This window comes from Cydia pomonella, chromosome 9 (assembly GCF_033807575.1).
Source record: "Cydia pomonella isolate Wapato2018A chromosome 9, ilCydPomo1, whole genome shotgun sequence".
In the NCBI taxonomy this organism is placed as follows: Eukaryota; Metazoa; Arthropoda; class Insecta; order Lepidoptera; family Tortricidae; genus Cydia; species Cydia pomonella.
Genome location: NC_084711.1, coordinates 17735103 through 17757271, shown reverse-complemented (window position 1 = coordinate 17757271; position 22169 = coordinate 17735103). Strand labels below are relative to the sequence as shown.

General features: G+C 35.5%; 1 protein-coding gene across 1 annotated transcript in view; it reads left to right on the top strand.

Annotated features, from left to right (window-relative positions):
* The window catches only part of LOC133521568 (mitogen-activated protein kinase ERK-A), an 83155-nt gene that overhangs the window by 49568 nt on the left and 11418 nt on the right, over positions 1 to 22169 (top strand). Inside the window, exons 2-6 of the mRNA XM_061856601.1 lie at positions 3688 to 3814; positions 9446 to 9556; positions 10416 to 10550; positions 11943 to 12059; positions 16658 to 16825. Coding sequence (XP_061712585.1) covers positions 3688 to 3814; positions 9446 to 9556; positions 10416 to 10550; positions 11943 to 12059; positions 16658 to 16825 — 658 coding nt within the window. The remainder of the gene's footprint in view (positions 1 to 3687; positions 3815 to 9445; positions 9557 to 10415; positions 10551 to 11942; positions 12060 to 16657; positions 16826 to 22169) is intronic.

The following is a 22169-nucleotide window of genomic DNA, read 5'->3' as shown; positions in this document are numbered from 1 at the left end:
TTTATTTTTTAGCAAATATTCCCTTTGCCTTACATTGTTTGAACTCGAAATAATGTGTGCAGATGTCTCTTTAATTATGAATCATGTACATTATGAGATTGTTGGCGCAAGGGAATTTATTTACAATGTGATTCGGAGTCTGTTTGCCCAAAACAATCAGTTACAGACACACGCGTGAGTGTATTGCAAAAGACGTTAATGCTCGCTCAAGGAGCAAATTTGATCTGTTTAAATGGTATATTGCCCCACCATGGTAGGTTTTCGTATTTGTTTTTGTACTAATGTACATAAATACTGGACCCGATCGTGACACGAGTCTCCACGATAACCCGAAAAGGTGCGTTTTGTTCATACACCCTTACTAACCTTAGTTAAATAAAACAGCCGTGTTTCGTTTTACAGGTAACGATTCAGCTCTACCCGTAGTAAAAATATGAATTAGACAAATTGTCTAAGACAGGTTACGAAATCGAATGAGGTGTCATATTTGTCTATGCCATCAGCATCTAGAAAGGTACATATAAATTTTACAAATTGAGTGTTTAATATAGTAAAACACGGAAAACAGACATAGGTAGACCTACTACTACGCCGCTATTGCGGGCCGGCGATGCTCATACGAGTATCAGCTGTCAGACCAGCTTGCACTGTGTTGCATGTGACCATATCCAACACCGATAGAAGGGCTGCACTCATAATCGGTTATCAGTAGGTAATATAAATAGTATGAAATGACATTAAGAAATGTCTCCCGCCGTCTTTGGTCTAAAGGGTGCTAATGTCATCTCGCCTGAAAGACTAGCGTTCTTTCAGTATGAAAACGGCAGATGCACTGTGCCTGCAATCGTGTTCGGCTCGAAGGCTGAGTCAAAGGAATACGAGTATGACGCTTCTTCATTGCACTTACATTCAATATTAATATTTGCTTTATAAATAAACAATGTGAAACTGAATCCTGTACTATTGCTGAATCTACCACTGAATAAACTGATCACGTAGCCTGGGTTATCCTTTGTGAACAGTCATTTGAAAAAAAGCTGGCATGATCTATTCTTCGATCATGTCTATTAAAAATTTATTTATTCCCCTATCCTAAGTGAAATACTGTCAAACTTGTTTGACGATAATTATTTGCTGTTAATCAATCTGTAACTTCGTTTATTATCCAATTTATAATTTTTTATATACATACAGTCAGAATTAAATATCTTATTGAGTTCTGAGGGCGCGAATCGCGAGCGATGTTTATCTGTTTCAGATTGGGCAAAAATGCTTTCGTATGTCCGGCTGGTCTCCTCTACTATATTTTATATTCCTATATTCTCGTGAAATTCTGTGAGCAGGGTCGATACCTAATAATATGTTTTTTTGTCGATTCAGTTATATTTTTTTTTTTCAAAATGGCGAATTTGGACTCCCGAGGTTGTAGACTCACAGAGCCACTCGTTTACAACATAGTAACGCGTTAACATTGTACCTAATCCAGCTAGGCAGGCATAAAACTATTTATGTTTCGGTTTTACACCCCGCAAGGCTTTAAAGCCCTTATCCATAAATTTCGCTGCGGGCTGCCTGTCACCATGCGCTACAGGACAGATGTTGGTCTTACGCGGGTATCGCACTGACGCGTATTCGCACGTCGCTCGGTTGTACAGTATCGGCCAATAATATACACTGTGTGTTTTTGTATGAACTTTTATAGAGTAAATAAATGATAAATACTGCAATGAAATACTGAGAATCACAATAAGAGACGCAGCATATTCTTAAAAAAGCTATAATAAGTACAAAAATGAAGTTTACATACATTAAAATAAAGAACCTCTATGAAAAAACCGTTACATGAGACAAATTTTTCTCATCGCTCGTACAAAGGAATACTTCTAGACTACCTAAAACAGTGAGGTGGAAGTCACTCACAAACAAAAAAAAAGTTACACCATAAAAACATAGAGGTGATATATTATTGGCCAGTATTGTAGTACGACCGTGATAGTACCAGGCGTGGAGGTATAAAGCGATGTCCGCATTTAATCTGAAGACCGCCTTATATTAGTTTGATCCGGTTTCTCCAATTTATATTTAACCTTATACAGGTAAAGGACGTGCATTGCGCTGTATATGTATAGGTATTTTATTAATTCATGTGTTTCCTTTGACAAACACAAACACCGTAAAATATTGTATTAAGTTCTACCTGTTATGTATTATACAATATATTTAGTAAAGTGGAGTTCAGTAGAAATTGCAAATAACGTAGACAATCCAATTTACCTTCATTACTTCGTAATCTCGCAACATTTTAGGAAAATCATGATCCTATCAACTGATTATACACTTAAATCTTTTATTCATATTAATTTATAGTTAAAATATATGATAATTATTAATATTTCCGCGAAAATAGCCTTCGTAAAAATGTTAGGTTCTATGTGAAATGCTAACTAAAAAACAGTCATATTTTCAATTTCTATTCAACTCCCTAAAATGTCACATGTTATTATTAAGTAGGTCAGGATATTCATAATATACGAGTTAAAATAATTAAATCAAGACGTTAATGTAATAGAATTATTAGGTTATACAGAACCCCTAATGTACATTTATTCGATAGCGTGACGTGACGTACGCGTTTGCGTTAAGTCCCATTTTGTATGGGATTTAGAAACAGCGCGCCAAGCGGGACGTTTTGGAAACTCAAAATCCTATACAAAATGAGACTTAACGCAATCGCGTAACATCACGTTTCGCTATCGAATAAATTTACACTAGGGGTACAGATAGTTATATAGTTCTTAAACGTATGTCTCAAAACGAGTTGTATTTAATACGTACACTTGTATTTAGGAAGTACGTACAAGTTGACGCTAATACAATCTATCTATTAGTTTCGACATTGCTAAGGATAGCCGCATTTATAAAGTTCTCGTGTAATTGTTAACACATTCACTGCCAAAAACAGGTATGTGTGTTCATTTTGTACTGGAGATGCCGCCCGAAAGTGTTAAAGCTTCCTAATACGTTTACCTAAAGAAAATTAGATTTCATACAATTCTTTATAAATAAGTCTGCTAAATTGCCAGACTTAAGTTTTGTTGTTTGAAATAATAACATGCGTGGGTTTATTTATTATTATTATACAAAAAAAAAGTTTATTTTCGTAAAGCAGTATAATTTCAAAGTTATTTCAGCTGTTGATATGCCTACCTCGCCTGGGGTAATGGTCTAATAAAAAGAGAAAAGTATTGCAATAACCATAACAGCGGAATGTTTGACATTATGTTATATGAAAATATGTTGTTTTACAAATCCGACCATTTTCTATGTTAATAAGGCATGCAGAAAATCATGTTGATTAAGTAAAATTGCCGCGATGTTGCCAATACGTATCATACGGATTTCGAACATAAAAACAGACATATTTAATAGTCGAAAAAAAAATTTTAGGATTCTTAGTGACTGGTAATAAGTAAGCTAAGAAACCTCACTTATATTTTGAGGTAATTCAATTGTTAATGGTTCACACATATGACAGCTTACGATGATAAATATCTACCCGCCATCACCACTTTGCCGATACAGAGTACCGGCCTTCTCACTTAACTGCGGAATCTACGCGTTCATATGATAATACCCTTTTAGGGCGGCGAAACCTTCGCATACGATGATTTATTGCTCTTGTTCCAGATCGGCCTTCGACAACGTGAAGAAAACGAAAGTCGCCATTAAGAAAATATCGCCCTTCGAGCATCAGACCTATTGTCAGAGAACCTTAAGAGAAATCAAAATCCTTACACGGTTTAAGCATGAAAACGTAAGTTAATATTTTAATTGTGACTACGGTGCCAATTCGAACTTATATGCCGATATAAGTTCGAATTGGCCTCTGTATTTAACTCGATTGATACACTCGTAGCGCTACGCCGTAGTACTCTAGGTATGGCTACGGAAATACTATGTAGGGGCTTGAAGACAACCAGCAGAGCACATGACAGCTGTTATTGATATATATTTGTAAATAAGGAAAACCAATTCGTAAGGCAAAAAGGAAGTTCCTCAGTTTGATTCGTGGGTATGTATGTATGTATGTTTATCCGCGATTATCTCGCGTTTGGCTGAACCAATTCAGAAAAGTGTTTGTTATATTCTGGAGAAGGTTTTAAAAAAACAATTGGGCCCGGTAGGTGGCGCTGCTGTCGGTATATTTTTCTTTCTGGAAACGTCTTGAACGAGCTAATACCTATAATAGACTAGACATTGATTTATGCTTTGTTTTTCTGGGAAAATCGCTTCTTTCTTTATATTATTGCTATTCGTAATAACTTCTACATTACTACTATACCCACCTCTGATACAACGTAAAAATAATAAATTGTATTTTGCGGTTACTGTACTATTTTGACACATACTACTTTCTGAAAGTTATAACAAAAAGGATCAATTGGAACAAGCAAAATTTAGAATTTTAGTCCAATACTTTCAATTAAAGCTCACTGACCTTGTTCTATCCAGGCAAATTAATGGACTCCGATAGAATTGTATTAATTAATCTGTTTACTTTTACTTAAATGTTTTATAATCTCTAATTAGAAACCATGTTGGAAACGCTACCGCATTAGAGTAGGTATTAACACACAATCTAATTTTTTTGTAGTTTTCGTGATATGAAGTGGACATTTTTAAGCCATACCAAATTATACTTTACCTTATTGTGAACATGTATAGCTGATTGTCGTGGTTTTAATTACAGATGTAATAGTAGTTATGAAAATTCTCTCGCAATTATTTTTCTTTTGTTAATTCCAGTAATACGCTGAAAACTGAGGCCTCGGCGTGAAACAATAATTAAAGTCCGATTTATCATGTAACTTTTATTTAATTAAAACTTCTGAAACAATAATTATGGATCATGTCGGGGTTTTGAATACAATATTTTTACAGAAATTTACTTACTCTTAATTGTTATGATTTTAGTTAAGATATTTATTGTTACTAACATAGTTTTTAAGTTTTATTGTACATAACTAACATTTTATGAGCCACACGCGCTTGAAATAAACGTTAATTTAATTTAATTGCTTTTAAAGTGAATTAGTAATAATAATTGTCGGGACCTCAGCAATAGCCCAATCTTTTGACTAGCCAAACTTCAAGACATATAACAAGTACTTTTTTCCACTATGTTCACAATGACCCCTAAGCCTATTGAAACCGATTTGCGGGTCTGTACTTGTACCCGTGAACGGGTTCTAGCAGGTGTATTACATAACAGCAAACTTCTCCAAAGGGTCTCTACGTGATGGTTCTGACCGGGATGTCTATACCCGTCAGTTTAATGAGAGACAAATAATAATAATTCAGCCTATATACGTCCCACTCTTGGGCACAGGCGTCCTCTCATGCAAGAGAGGGTTTGGGCTATAGTCCTGTCAAGTGTAAAAATATGGGTGTACACATCTTACTCAAAAATATGTCCCATAGCATCTTATTCCAGTGTAATAAGAGCGTAGTACCATATTTATGAGACGATTCTTTCGATACATATTTTTGCACTTGACTGTCCCCACGCTAGCCCAATGCGGGTTGGCATTGGCAGATGTATGCAGGTTTCCTCACGATGTTTTTCTTCACTGAAAAGCTGGTGGTAAATATCAAATGATATTTATATAAGTTCCGAAGAACTCGTTGGTTGGTACTAGCCAGGATTTCAACCCGCGACTTCCGGATTAAAAGTCGGATGTCAGATCCACCACCACCACCTTCCACTTCCAATGTTAAATATTATACAATATAATAGGTTTATATTAAATGAAAAATCATGATTCTTCGACATGGAAATTCAATTTATGCATAGACATACAATTTTCTACGTCACGGATTTACAATAAATAACAATAATAATAAATAAATATTATAGGGGCATTCTTACACAAATTGACTAAGTCCCACGGTAAGCCAAGAAGCATTTATAAAATAATGACACATCCATATCCGCAACGAAGGCTTCATCAGGTACAACCATATATCGGTACCACCCTACATATATTGAAGTTCAAGATGTCACATACAATACAATCTACGTCTGATTAAATTGTATTTTGAATTTCCTTGATCCTTCCGAATTTGCAATCTGTCTGAGTGTCTGAATGAATTCCATTCATAAAGTGGCCATGCACTCTTGCAGCTCGCTGTACAATACATACAGTCAAGATCTAAAATAACGACACTGACACAACACCTTATTTTCTAGCCATTAATGTAGTGTAAGATATATATTTCTATCAATCTATCTATATATATAAATACACTTGTCCTGGCTGATAGACTAACTCATCAACGTAGAGCCGAAACTACAAAAGTGTACAAGAGCTAAGAAGCTCCTAAGGGGGTTAAAAAGAGAATGAAAGTTTGTAAGATCAAACATTTTTTTGAGTGCTGGACTTGAAACTCTATACTTGGGCATATTATTGTAACACAAGAAAAGTCATTGCAGCGTTTTTAAACATTCATCCCCTAACAGGCTTAAAAACGGGTTGAAAGTTGGAATACATTACAAATTCTTTGAAACTTCTTATAAAGGCATAATAGCCGATTCCAAATAAAAGTTATTTCAACGTTTTTGGAAATTTAACCCCTAAAAGGGGTTAAAAAGGGAAAAGTTTGTATGGGGTTCAAGTTTTATTTTGAGCTAGGAACTTCAAACTTTGTAAAAAGGAATTTTATTAAAATGAAAGAAAACTGTTTTCAGTGTTTTTGAAAATTCATTCCCCAATGTGGTTAAAAAGGGGTTGAAATATTGTACGGAGATCAAACATTTTTTTGTGTGCGGAGCTTGCATCTTTATATAAAGAAATATTATTAGAATACAAGAAACGTAATTTCAGCATTCTTAAAAATGTATCCTCTATAAGGGTTAAAAAGGAGTCGAAAGTTTAAATCCAGTACAAATAATGCTTTAAACCTTTTTAGAAAGGCATACTTAATATAATAACATTACTAAAATAAGCTAGGTAAGCTAGGAACTTGAAACTTGGTCAAAGGGCATTATATTAAAATAGACGAAAACTAATTTTACCGTTTTTGAAAATTCATTCCCTGAGTTGGACAAAAAAGTATTGAAAGTCAGGAACGAAAATTTTTATAAACAGTGAACTTGAAATGTCGTAAAAAGACAATAATAGAAAACAAGAAAAGTGATTTCAGCGTTTTAGAAATGTATTCCCACAGGGAGTTAAAATGGATTGAAAGTTTGGATTAATCTCCTAATTCGATGAAAAAGGGTTGAAAGTTTGCATTGGGAGCGAACATATTTTAAATAGTGGACTTGAAAGTCTTCTAAGGGGGCTGAGAAGAATTATATCGAGAACATTTTTTTCAGTTAGGGGCTTGAAACTTCGTCGGTTGGGACAAACACATCTTAGGCGTTGTATAATAATTAACAATTGATTAAGCGTCCCTGCTATCTTTTGTTGCATAATGTTCTAATACGCTCATGTATAGAATATATAACCACCGACATAAAAAATCCACGCGTACGAAGTCGCGAGCAACAGCTAGTTGTTTTAAATATCAATTGTGGCATTAAACCCGCTTTAACCCTTATTTACAGCTGCACAACGCTACGCGCTAGTTTTATTAATACATCCAATAGCGCTTAATGCGATTTATACCGCCAAGAGACGCAATATAGCTGTAAAAGCTCCCACGTGCAATTCAAACAACGTTCAAAGGATGCAGGTGGTTTCATCGTTCAGTCCGATTTTTTAATTTATAACACAAAAAGGTTCTGACATATGTTTCTTAATATATATATATATATATATATATATACACACACATATATATATATATATATATATATATATATATATATATATATATATATCTGGGGGCACAGAGAGTACAGCGCACTGTGCCACCGCCAAGACGAGACAATAGATGAATATTTAACGTATTCTTTTATGTGGTATAGTCCACAAATGCTGTTAAAAAGTTCTTTGAGTAAACAATTTCCACGAATGTATCGTTATTGCAAACAGGTTGCACGAACTTTACAAAAAACTTGATAAATGTACTGTACATTCAAAAGTATCGATCATTCTCCAATAGATTAACAAAAAGAGGTATGTCTCTCTTTGTAGAACAATAAGATTGCGACAGATACATTTCAGCGCGAAATAATTTAAAATTTAATTATACGATTATAACCTTACGGACTTATTAACTGACTTAAAACTAAACACTATTTAGGCGACAAAACGGCGTGGCTCCGTTGAATCGTCTGATCTTGGGTCGGATTCGGTAGTTTGCCCTGGAACCTCCAAAACATGACAGCCTTCGGCCAGAAATCGGCGCACTCGATGGTCCGAGACTGCAGCGGTCGCGGCACGGCGTATACCTATTCAAATTTATTTGGAAAAGTAATTCTGGGTGGCAGATATTATTCAAGAACTAGTAATTCACTATTTCAATACACGGTGGGCAAATAATAAGTATAGATTTTGTTTTTAAGTTTTAACTGTATTTATTTCAAATATTATTAAGTATTGTTTAAAAATATTATTCAGGGTTGGCAAATACATGCGGAACATAATGTCTGACATGTGTCCACTTCTAACAGCAGGCAAATATAAGCCCTTATCATCGCAATTTTCAGTATATTTTCGCACATTTTCGGCGTTATCTTAGTAAATTTGTTTTAACTGTTTAAATTTCATCATTTTATTAGCATAGACACGTAATTTTAGATATTCCCACAGAAATAAGTCAGGAGCCGCAAAGTTTGGGGAATCACCGTCACTTTTTCTCAAAATTAATCGTGCAAAACAAGCAACGTGTTTTAAACACAAACATTTGAGAAAAAATTGCGTGCTGCTAGAGGTAGACATTTGGCAGAAATTATCTTCCGTGTACAATTGCCATCCCTATAATAATATATTTATGAAAAAATATTTAATAAATTTTGCACTTAATATAATTAAATTTTAAAAACAAACTGTATCACTCTCCCCCCTGTTTCCCCATTTCCCCACCCTGTATTTGATATCCCGTATATGCATGTACGACATGTGCGCATCCTAATATGTACAAATACATGTATGACACGCGCGCGAATTCGTAATTTATTATTTCGTTTCTTATCTCTGCGAGCGGCTTTCGAGCACGCAGCGAATCTAAATCGCACCAATTTATTAATATATATATATAACGATTTCTAGAAGCGTATTCGAATATTAAAAATATATTATTGATATTTTATTACTCGCATCGATCCATTTACGCGCGTCATGCACGGGCTAATGGTATCAAAACATAATATCTATCAGTGGGTACGAATCGGCATCCTTGCCTAACAAGCTACGCTCTACGGCGTAGCGCTACGAGTAGAGGCGTATTTAGTGAAAACTTTTGTTTTGCATTTGTTAACATTTGTTTTTGTTTACAGATTATCGACATTCGGGATATTTTAAGGGCGGATTCTATTGATCAAATGAAGGATGTCTACATTGTGCAATGCTTAATGGAAACAGACTTATACAAATTGTTAAAGACACAGGTAAATATTGTACATATATTAAGTTTAGTCATGTGTTAGTTGTAGTTAGTTATTGGTAAGTATTGTATGTGTTGTTTGATATTATTTCGGGTTTCTGATACAACGTAACATTTTATTTTATATTGGGTTATCCATTACATTAGACGCACGTGTCGTTTTGCTATTTTCCTTATCCATTTTCTATTTTATATTTGTAAAGGTATAAAAGGTGCACCGGCAGGCCATATCTATCTTCAATCGTCGTCTTATAAAGTTCAAATCTTCCACGTTTGTTCCTGTCATATCATGGACTAGATGTCAGTGTCAATTTCAAAACTGACGTTTCTTACAACAACAAAAAAATCTATCTAAATTATAATGTTCATATCAAAGATACACCGAATAGTGGTTTTGGCCGAATACCGAATATTCGTCCACTCTCGGCCGAGGTGCTGAATATTCGGCGACCAAATATTCGCATGACATGCGAACATTTGTCATAATTATTATGAAAACTGTTCGCCAACAAAGAACTTTTTGTTGAACAGAATTAATGAATGTAGTTAGAATTAATCAAATCAGACCCATGATAAAAATACAATATTTTGTAATCAACAAATGCTCAATTAGGGTTTATACATATATATAATATATAACTTCATATTTAATAACTATATAATTATCTAATTATTAAATATACCTAGTTTTTGGTTATTTTTATTCTGTAATATTTCTTTTTAGTTAGGTGTAACTGATATTCGGTATTCGGCCGAATACCGAATATTCGACAAAGTGGCCGAATAGGCCGAATACCGAATATTGCCGAATATTCGTGGCATCTCTAGTTAACACGTTAATTAACAATTATTTATTGTTGCAGAAATTAAGTAACGACCACATCTGTTATTTCTTATACCAAATCCTACGAGGGCTGAAGTACATTCACTCGGCGAACGTCCTACACAGGGACCTGAAGCCGTCTAACCTGCTACTTAACACCACCTGCGACCTAAAGGTAACTTGTTCACCAGAAAATAATTGTAGTCTCGTAGAAGTTCCAGCTGCATCAATCACATTCGCGGACTGTTCTACGTCACTCAGTAGTGAACTATGAAACTTCGAACTTTAATTCAATAAGTACAAATAATGACTATAGTGGAAGTGACGACTAAACCTTATCGACTAACTTATTATGAGGATAATAACTAAGTCCTATTGCACTAGGTCGCTAGAGCTAATCTAATCTAAACTCGATCTGAAATGGAGCAACGCTCACTGAACCTCAAAGCTATTACGAGATCCAACTCCGTTAAGACGTCTGACTAGTATTCCAGGGTGCGTAGCTAACGTGCCAATCTCTATCACTCTTCCATATTAGAGCGACAGTTTCGTTTCGTTCTCGAAGCGTAAACGATTGGCATATTGACTAGGCTTCCCTGCCCCTATCAAGGGTTATAATTTATAATTATATGGTTTTCATAAGGCAAGTATTCCGTAGTTATGGGCCACTCTCGGAAATGATAGTACAACTAAATGGAATTTTGAATATGCTTATTTTAACGGCTAACCCAGAAAATGGAAGGTGTTCGAGCATTATTATCATAGCACTATTTAATTTAAGCTAACGTTTTTACTCGCATTCGTGGTGAAAAACACAGGCAAAATTAAAATAACATTTTCGTCACTAACGCAACCCGTCTGCCAATCCGTGTTTCTTGACTCGTTAACAATCTTGATTATACCTACCGTCCTTATTTTGCAATAATGTTCCTACTAATATGTACATCACTTTTTATGGAAATTTATCGAGAACACGATTGGAAGGTATTATGGTACAAGTTTACTATCGCACACACGGGAAGCCAGTATTCCACGAGTTAAGGCAACAAAGTTTACTGATATTAAAAGTTTCTTACCAGAAAAGCGTCCAAGTAAGCTGAAGATGTCACTTAATAAAGTGAGGCTTGTCAAACAGCATCTAATTTTAGCCAATAAATTGGGATTTTGTGAGCGCGTCTTTCAACTTAACGCGATTATTTCGTGGTGTGACTAATTCGGACTGTCGTTTTGCAAGTCTTTTAATCTTCGTGTAATTATAAACTGGATTTCCTCTACTGGAACTCTTGATCGTATATTTGTTTTCCGATTCAAACAGTATCTAAGACATTATTAATCGTACTATTTTTTACTTTTTCGTGATTAAAATTTGGTCGTCGTTAAAATTAAAAAGATCACGGATCACTCCTGCATGACTAGTGTACCTAGTACCGTTCAGTCATGGAAAGGACGGTCCAAAGGCCTGACGGTGTTGATTTATTTCCAAAATAGTTGTACAGCATTACAGTATATACTAAGTCACTGCAAAACTACAAATGATTGATTGATTGATGATTGTTTCTTTGTGTAGATATGCGACTTCGGGCTGGCGCGGGTGGCAGACCCTGACCACGACCACACCGGCTTCCTCACGGAGTACGTTGCCACGCGCTGGTATCGCGCCCCGGAAATTATGCTCAACTCCAAGGTAAGTTTCTTATAACTATTGTAAACATTACCTAACTTGAGTACCTTTCGGTTTAGAATTTGCATTCTAACACTTTGCATTCAAACTGAACGAGTTAACTCGATTGCGGGACGAAGTCATAAAAGGTAATATCTACTTGTTACTCGTAGCTCACTTTATTCGGTGATGCTCGGAATACAAAGTTAGAGCTAGTTCCTTATAGTTTGAACTTTGAATTGTAGAAATTTGTTATGTAAATTTTCATTGAACCACATTGAGACGTTTACGGGCCACCAACGTAACTTTGTGTGTTGTGAATTCTTTGTAGGCCCTTGTATCCCGTAGTAAATTTTAGAAGAGAATGTATTACGAAATGTGGTCCACATAACCCCAAATAATTGATTTAATCACACTTCTTTTCGTACAAAAGCAAGGCTTACAATTCAATGCGCGTATTGAAATTATAAGGCATAAAAAGTGAGCCCACAAAGACAATAAATGGTTAGATAAATTTCGAGGTCGGATCTGATTTTGACGTTATTCAAACGTCAGGTTATAAAGGGTGTTTTTTACGGCCCTTAAAGAACCCCTATTTGACGAGGGGAGACCGGGCATTCTACGTTTTAATTAAATTAAGATTTGCAAAAATGTTCTTTAGATTTCGCTCCTATATTTTGCGCTATTTAGTCGTCTAAGCCTAATCTCAAAAGACAGCCCCCTGTGGGTTGTCAATCAAATTAATTACTGGCTATTCAACGATATAAAAAAGACGTGCTAAGATTATTTTATGAGTAGTTATATTCTAGCTTAAATTATAACTAATATACACTTAAATTAAAATTAAAACTCGATTCGGGGATCTGGCAGACCTCACCGGTGATGGCGGGATGAACTAGACTCCTTCTTGAAGGAATGGCCAGACGCAGCACTGGAGAGATTGGGAGGAGGCCTTTGCCCAGCAGTGGGACACGACCGGCTACAAATAATAATAATACACTTATGGTTAAATCTAGAGTTAGTGTCGACAACCCTGATACACCAGATGACCACCTGATACAACCAGGTATTACCTAAAACCCTGGATACATTAGATATTAGTTTCCAACTATGCTACTTACACGGAGGGCTAGCTAGTCAACAATTAATATAACAATGAATGGTAAATTGAGTTAGCTAAAGTCGGACGATAGCTCTAGAAACTTGTGCCGTCATTTGTGTGGCTTTAGCGCTCGAGATTGAAATATGTTTAACTTCTTCGGTATGAATATCTTCATTCCAAGATTGGCATTTCCAGTCGACGTGTACACACAGTTAAGAGGAGGCTCCCGTGAAATTGTAGTTTTTATGAATTTTTGCATGTTTTAATTTAATGAAGGGCAAATGCAATGAAAAAAATCACATTACAAAATACAGACTATATTTCCGAGGGCAGACTCCAAGAAAATCTTTAAAAGTTGGCTCGATAGAAAAAAAGCACGAACACATGTCTAATTTTCATTTATTTTCAATTGTATATCGTTACTCAAAATCATAGTAGTAACTTTTTTTGTATAAAATAGCTATTGATACAGCCGAGGGATTTGACTACCGATTTTTTAACAGAAGTATACTTTCAGAGTTATTAAGTTAAACGTTATAACTCGCGCGATCGTCAAATCTTAAATAGGCATAAGATCTACGCATGGTCAGTGAAGAGTCTGTTAGTACAATTATGTATTAATTGTTATATCGTTTAGAAATAATGTATCAAAGTAGGTTTGTGACACACTTGTCGAGCTAGTCGAAGACAAAGACGAAGCTGAAATATTTATTATCTTGCTACATGTCTGTGATTACAAGAACCACTTACTATTGCTATTATACTGTACTAAAACGTCCAGCTACGGAGTTGGGCTGTACATTTCCGGAGAACCGGGTCGGTGACATCCGGAGGGACTTTAACCCGGCGACATATACATAAGATATTACACATTCTCTTTACACAATGATTACGCTGGGGTGTAACGACAAACATGGATATTTGAATGGATGTCAATGTTATTCTATGGTACCCCAAAGGTACAGAGAGCTTTAAATAAGCTCACGCCACATCTCACGATAACCAGAAGCGCTCTTAATCTTATTCAAGTTCATCTGAACGGCATTCAGCTCCATCACAGGCATCACAGTACCTCCACGAACCGAAGTGCACATGACGTTGTGTTCACTCGCCGGATTGTGTGCCCGTCTCTACTTTTGCTTCGCGATTTCTTGTCCAATTGGTGTCCATGCATAGTGAGCCCCCAGTTCCTCATTGCGAAACATTTTTAACCAGAGATGTGGAGAATTGATTTTAGGGATCTGTTGACAAACTAATTCTAATATAATATATATTGACGGTAACATTATGATAAGAATATAAATCTAGTTCTTCCGAAGGAGTACAATCTAAAACGTATCAAAATCACACTTTTGTTTTTTGTGCCTAATCCTAACTATTCGTTAAAGTTTTAGTGTCAGTTTAGTTTACAGATGCTATTCCTGCTATGGCATAAACTTTTTGCTGTCAGTTATCCACATACGTCTTATTGATTGATGTTCAAATGCTATTCTATTGAACTTTACGATTGAAATACAAACACCTATAGGGAGCGTGCATGAACTATAGGAGGCAGCACAGGAGCAGTCAGATTTTTGGCGCGAGGCGTAAATGTGATGTTTATTGTTCCGATATAGTCCACAAGATGGCAGAACCTACTATTCACAAGAAAACACGTGACGTGTAAATGTACATGTTTATGGTTCCGATTCAGGCCACAAGATGCCAGACGCTCCAACGCGCACGGTCCCTATTAAGTCAGTGGCTATGATTAAAATTTATTTAGATATTTTTACAAGCCTTTATGAAGCCTTTATCAAGATTTGAATTACTTACTCAGTCAGGTCATAAGTTCTGTCAGAAACGCTGTGACTGGTAATATGTAATACAAAACTTTTAATAATTTTTACTGAACAAAACGTAAAATAATTATTTTAAAATTTAGATCGCGTCTTTATTTACTACTTGATTACTTTGGCATTGTCGTTAGACGCGAATACGCGGCTGGATTGTAAAAAATATACTTTACAAAGGGAATAAAAATCAGAGTCACATTAATAAAATAGGTATAATTGTTTGTTTATTCGCGATCAAGATTTAAAACTGATTATATTACGTTTTGATGAGTATAAAACAAGCTTTCAAATCATGGCTCACTTTTTATTAAAAGCTTTGTATTACATTATATCAGTCAAAACCTTTGTGACAAAACTTATGACCTAAGTAGTTACCGCTTGAGCTGAATTTAGCATACCTTTCATAACCTCGTTGACAATCCGATGGTGGCAGTACAGTTAGAGATATAAACTTGTATTATACGTGATAAGTGTCGTTTTAGGTGAAATTCGTCGTCAACACGTGAAATGCGTGGTATGCGTGGCTTCTACCCTTGACTATCTCGGAAATTGAATTCCACCAACGACACTTATAGCCATCTCGATCTGATGTGGCATTGATTTGATCACGCCGATTTCAGTGCGTACGTCACCGCTACCTACGCTATTCCAAGCAAGATTTACCCCGCTAGAAATATACATGTGAGAATTGGAAAAGTTCTTATACGCCATATAAAGTAGTAGTGGCATCTCAAAAAGCTTCTGATGCTGACTATAAAGCTCGTCTCGGAAAACCTTTTAGATATTTATGAAAGTGTTAGAAAACTAATATATTGTATTGTAGGTATTGTAGTCGGCGCAGGTTTCCGTAACTCAGTGACTGGTGCCTTTTTTGCGTATTATATCTAGTAAAGTAAGGTGGGATAAGACTATCACCGGGGCAAGAGAGACACTTGTATGGAATCCTCATACTGTTTGTCTTGCCCCGAGCAAAATAAACCATGTTCGTCTTACCCCGCCTTACCTTGTATTATTAACCTAGAAACGTAATAACTAGTAAGAATCTACCTGATTTTGTTAATTGAACAGTAAAGGTATTGGCCTAAAAAGGTATATAAGAAAATTGAAAAACAAAATATAGGTCCTTAAAGTGCAGCTTTAGCCAGCAGTTTTTGAAAAATCATAGCTCAAGATCATTATACAGATACCAAAATTTTAATTAAAAAACTTCATCGATTCGAAACTTGATTTCTTGACTTTCATTCAATTGAAAAAAATCACGAACATAGTTCTTAAACGCACGTTAAAAATTTGTAACATCTTTTGCAAAAACGCTAAATATATGAAAATTTGCTTCAAAAAATGTGCTTCTAAAAAAATACAAAAAATACAAATTTAAAAGCATGGTATCTGCAGATCCCGGGCATGAATTGGCTCTGTTGGTTCATGTAAATATATGTGACTGCTGTGCCTCCCAGGCTGTTTTTTATCGCTAGCAGTGCAGTTTGGCTCGTTTTTTTATTCTAATTGGACTGAGTATTTCCCTGCGAATAACCCGAAAGCATATTTGTATAGCGATCGACGCTGCGGGCGTCAACGTCGAACGAATTCGCTGTACGCATTTTTCCATAGCCGAGGCATAAATCCCCTTTATACCGCAGACATGACAGGCGTTCAAAATGTTGAAGCAATTTTCTTTCCCGCAGGGCTACACCAAGTCCATAGACATCTGGTCAGTGGGCTGCATCCTGGCGGAGATGCTATCCAACCGGCCCATCTTCCCGGGCAAGCACTACCTCGACCAGCTGAACCACATCCTGGGCGTGCTGGGCTCCCCCAGCCAGGAGGATCTCGACTGCATCATCAACGAGAAGGTGAGAGGAACTGGAGTCTTTTCCACAGGGTTACACCAAATCTATAGTAATCTGACCAGTCGCCTGCAATAAAAAAATAATCGGAGCGGAAGATATAAGAATCACAGATTACAGACTTATAGGGTTCTTCTTCTAGGGTAAGAATAAATTTTTTTTTTGAACTGCATCCACAACAGGCTGTGATGAGTTCTACAGTTTTTATGAAGATGACGTTAGGTTGTAACTTAGTTCTTACATTATATTTTAGGAATAAGTACCAAAAGTTTAAATCGCAAGAAGCCATTAAGTATCTTCTGAGTTCTTGTTAATACAAAACTTATTACAACTTTCACGTCAGAGAACAAACTTTCTAAACTAGCAAAAATATAATGTAAAACTAATAAAACCTCGGTACAAAGCACCCGTATAATTTAAATACGAATAAGTTTTCAAGTAGCTCTCCATATCTAATTAAATTCCGTTTTGAGATCGTGAATTTGCGGATAAGTGGCTTCTTGTAGCTCAACTAAACCACGGCGGAATTTAAAGTGAAAGTTTCAAGTAGGAATTGTATTCGCATGAACAATGAACATTTTATTACGAAAATTAGTAACTAAGCGAGTTTATACAAAATTATCCGCCCCGCGAGAATATTGCCACGCTCAGCATTTTGTCTGCGTAAACTTGAACACGCAAAAATTTACACATAACAATAAAATCAAAAATAAAAGTGTACTGGAGCGAAATGTATATTAAATATAGTAGCAAAAATTTTATTTTATCATGCTCTCCGACTGCTGCGACTACTCGAATTTCATTTCTGCCTCAGGATTAAAAATTTCACAGACGTGATAACCAGGACACAGACACTTTGCACGACATGATTACAGTATGTTTCCAAGTACGATTTATTTGCTGATTAGTTGATAATATAACTTAAAACAGGTGTCTTTTGAGCATTAACAGCATGTCTATAAGGTAAATACCCCTTCGTCACTGTTATAAACGTAGTGTAGTGGCAACATGATAAATGATACCATAATAGTAACTGTGAGCTGTGACTTCTTAAAAATAGGTCTAAGTTAGTTTCACAAATGCTTCTTTGGTCATTGTCCCTCCTGCGAGTTAATTAACGGCTGCGCTTGCTACAATCATAAGTAGCTTGCTGAACCAAAGTAAATAATGGGGATACATAACTTTATTTATATCTTGCAAACTTCTAGAAAAACTCAAAGTAAAAGTTTTTATTCTGTGTTATAGTTTGAAGTTTTCTTTTCTATATGATCTATATCTATATCTGTATCCAATTATCTAACGTTATGTTACCATATATTTTGCATACAAATTTCATTGAGCATCACTGTTGGGAGCAGGCATACTCTGCAAGCTTTTTTTAATCTTACCTGACTTCACTTTTTAAGCATAAAATAGCAATATGTGTACCATTTTAGCAACATAACAAGGTTTCTACATAAGAACGATATATTTTCTAGTTTCTTGTATTTTTCTATTCGTTGTTTCCATTTATTAACGTTTGTGCAACATTCCAAAATACACGAAAACTAATATATGTAATTGTTGATATGTTTACATTTTCAAAATTTTTTTAGCTTAATCGAATTTTCCAAGGCTACTCTTACTGGTGTAAAGTGACTCCGCTATGTCAGTCATTGGTTCATCGTTATCATTAAAACAAATTATAGAATTGATAACTATCGTTGTATCATTTATTACTCACGCTATAGCGATTAGAATTTAAGTATATTTAACCATCCATGGTAAATAATATAAGCAAAAATGTGTGCTCAACTTTTGGTGTATTCAAGCTTTAGACCAGGGGTTCCTAACCTGGGGGTAATTACTCCCGTAGGGGTAAAACTGGTATTTTACAGGGGTAATAAGCTCAATTAAATATAACAGAAATTAGACCTGTAAGAAAGAATATTGATATTTATTGGGAGTAGGGGTGAAATCAGGTTCCCTAGTTAGTCATAGGGGTTGCAGAACTGAAAAGGTTAGGAACCACTGCTTTAGACGTGTCTCTTCACACTTACGTACGAATTTACAAGTGCGACAGAGAGGCAACACGTCGAACGTGGCTCCCGGTAGGCCCTCAGAAGGCCTATTTAGATTTAACAACTTGTTAGTGTTTTGATCTATTTCGATACTACCTCGAAAATCGCTCACTCTGATTGGTGTGTGAGAGTCGTGCGTTAGATGCACGCCAATCGTCGAGACGATCGTCAAAGACGTATCAAAACCAGTTGAAACCCGTAACAACTTGTTAGGATCCGGGCTACTTCGGCGGCAAAATACTCGCGATGCGGTGCCCGTTCTGTGTAAACCAGTAGATTTTTGTAAAATATTGTGATTTGTGTATAAATCACTGTTTCCATTGTTTCTACTCTCTTTTTAAGTTTTCAGTTTAACATAAGCCTTTGTTGAACAATATAACTAATGAATTTAATTAAACCTCCTTAAATATAACTTTCTTCCTTATTCTCTTAATTACGCCGTTTCTGAATTGCCGGCTTATAAATTAAATTCTATAGACTTTAAGATCTCGGTATTGAGGGATTTCATTTAGATTACCTATAATAAAATGCCAGGGAAACGAATTAAATTAAATATACCTACATTTAGTATCATGTTAGAATTTTGTTCAACAGTTTTTAAGTTAGGTTCAATGCCAGAACTAAGTTAACGAGTTACTTGACGACCAGTCTGGCCTAGTGGGTGGATGGTCCGGGGTTCAAATCCTGTTAAGGGCATTTATTTGTATGATGAGCACGGATATTTGTTCCTGAGTCATGGGTATTTTCTATATATTTAAAAGTACTAAGTTATATTACATCTCTCTGTCAACTATTCACGGCTTTCAATGAAGCTTGCTATCCACCCCTTGGAAGGAGGGAAAGGAAGTCACGCGGGCGGAGCTGCTGGTGGAAATAATACTTGAATTTTATGAGACAAAAAATTACATTCACTCCCATTAGCGAAGAACCTTTATAATCAGTGATCGGGGTTTTGGTTGCCATTCGGGGAAAACTACCTAAATTTTATTTTATTTATTGTCGTATATTCTATGAATATATTATTAATAATCAATAAAGAGATAATAATAACACAGCTTTATTTGTCCATGCAAAAAAATACAATATTAAATCTATAGTTAATTATTAATTTAGTTGTTATTAATTTTGAATATTTATGCACTAGTCAATTTAACATAATTGGAATGAATTATACTTTATTATAATGAATAACTTTTGAATTATTAGAATTTAGATATGTGTATATTTTTACATTATTTTATGGATGGACCCCCTTCGGCTAAAAGCCTCCTCCAAGGCATGACACTTTGTTCTGTCTTTGGCTGTTTTTAGCCAACCTCGGCCTGCTATTGCCACTATTTAGTCTGTCCATCTAACGTATGTTATAACGCTAGACGCTATAAATAATTAATTATATTACCTACACTTAAATAGAATTTTCTAGCAGTTTCAAAGGTATCGCGGGTTTAAAGGTGTACCATGTTACATTTCAACTTATTATACCGCGTTGTGACATCCCGATCACTGCTTATAAAGTTAGCACGGAACATAACTTCAGCCAATATATCACATTCCTAATAGCTAATTCCGTGAAACAGCTGATCGAATACTTACAAAGTTGGACAAGTTCCTATTTCCGTCTAGTTCAATATATCACGTTGCCAACTTTAACCGCGGAACTTTCCCCGGGACGAATATAAATGTACCCAAATCTAACGATTTGTTCCATACCGCTTACGACGTTTAAACCACTATCTTATATACTAAATGTCATTTAAAAAGGATCATTTTTCAGCTCTAGTCTGACTTCTATAGTTATTCTAATTCGTTGTTTCCAATCAATTAAACGTGTGATTCAAGTTATCACGAATGATCTGAATGAATGTATGCATAAAACACCCACTTGTGCTCAACGTTTGAAATAGCACGACCTGGTGTGATTTTGATAAATGCTGACTTCCCAGTAGACTCCGCATTATGAAAAATTACAAAATGATTTTCTTATAAGTGAATCTTACACAACATGTTAAGTACAAGAAATGAGTACATCAGAGTACCTAGATCAAAACTTACAAAACGCTACGTAACGAACCGCGAGATTTGTATAGTCCATAGTCCATTTTACAGTATAAAAATCATTTTTCACGAAAAATTAAGATGACTTAAGATTTCACAACGCATTTCTTTTATTAATGTTACAAATTGAAGTGTAAGAGACACTAAATTCTTAATCATGAATAAAAGGAACATGCATTAATTTTGGGCATTATGGCTCTTGTTATTCTTCTCATAGATTGGCCTCATTAACCTTTTAAAACGAATATTTTGTTGATGTCTGTAATATGCATGAAATGTTATAGCGTAATGACCCCTAGGCCCCCTAAGTACATGGTATGGTACTTTGACTTTAGGGGGCCCCTTTCTTCATCCCAAAACCGTGGCTAGGTTGCCTGGGCACCTTAGGCTCGGGCTTTGTGTGCAAAGGCGGAAATCCGGCCTTGTTAATACGATCTACGCGTATCTAGGTAAGTTATCAAACAATTCGGACGCCGGTATCCAATTTCCAGCGGTCAGCAAGCAATAGCTCATACTGACCGATTAGCGGCGATGTGATGGATCGCATTGTGGGATGTGGCGACCTCTCGCTGATTGGATAACTGAGCAATCGATAGCCACCGATTCGGTACAGATTTTTATAAGATAAACGCTATTAAACGATAATTTGTACAAGGTGTAAGTGGGTGATTTTCATTCCACAAATAAGAGATGCTAATTACGTTTTTATTACGTTTTTTATTTTTCGTATTTTGAGCAATAAAGTTTAAACAAATAAATATTTCTGCATCATAAATAAAGGGAACAAGCAATGAAATGGGGACGTGAGTCAGTGATGTGAGTAATGGCGTGGTGTGCTGAAAGACTTGCCGTAGAATTTCATGGTCGTCTTATGACCTTAGAATTTCCACGTTACATTTCATACGCCAGATGGATAAAGTTTTAAATTAGCTTCAGTAAATCCATCAGGTCCATTTGAACTGTTATGTAGAAGATACCTACTAGGTATATAACTTTTTAATTGCATTAAACTTTTACGACGAAATCCAGACTGCGAAACTAATGAAAAATGCAAATGCTGTTAAAATTCGCTGAAAATTCAGTAGTTTCAGGAAAAGTCAGTAGTAGGTATATTTGAAAATAGCGTTCATTCAAAGCAACATGATATTAATAAAACGCAATATATAAACCTACTGTTAGCCACTGTTATTGCTATTTAACTTTTGTCAAAAGACTGGAACTGGGAGATGTTTCTT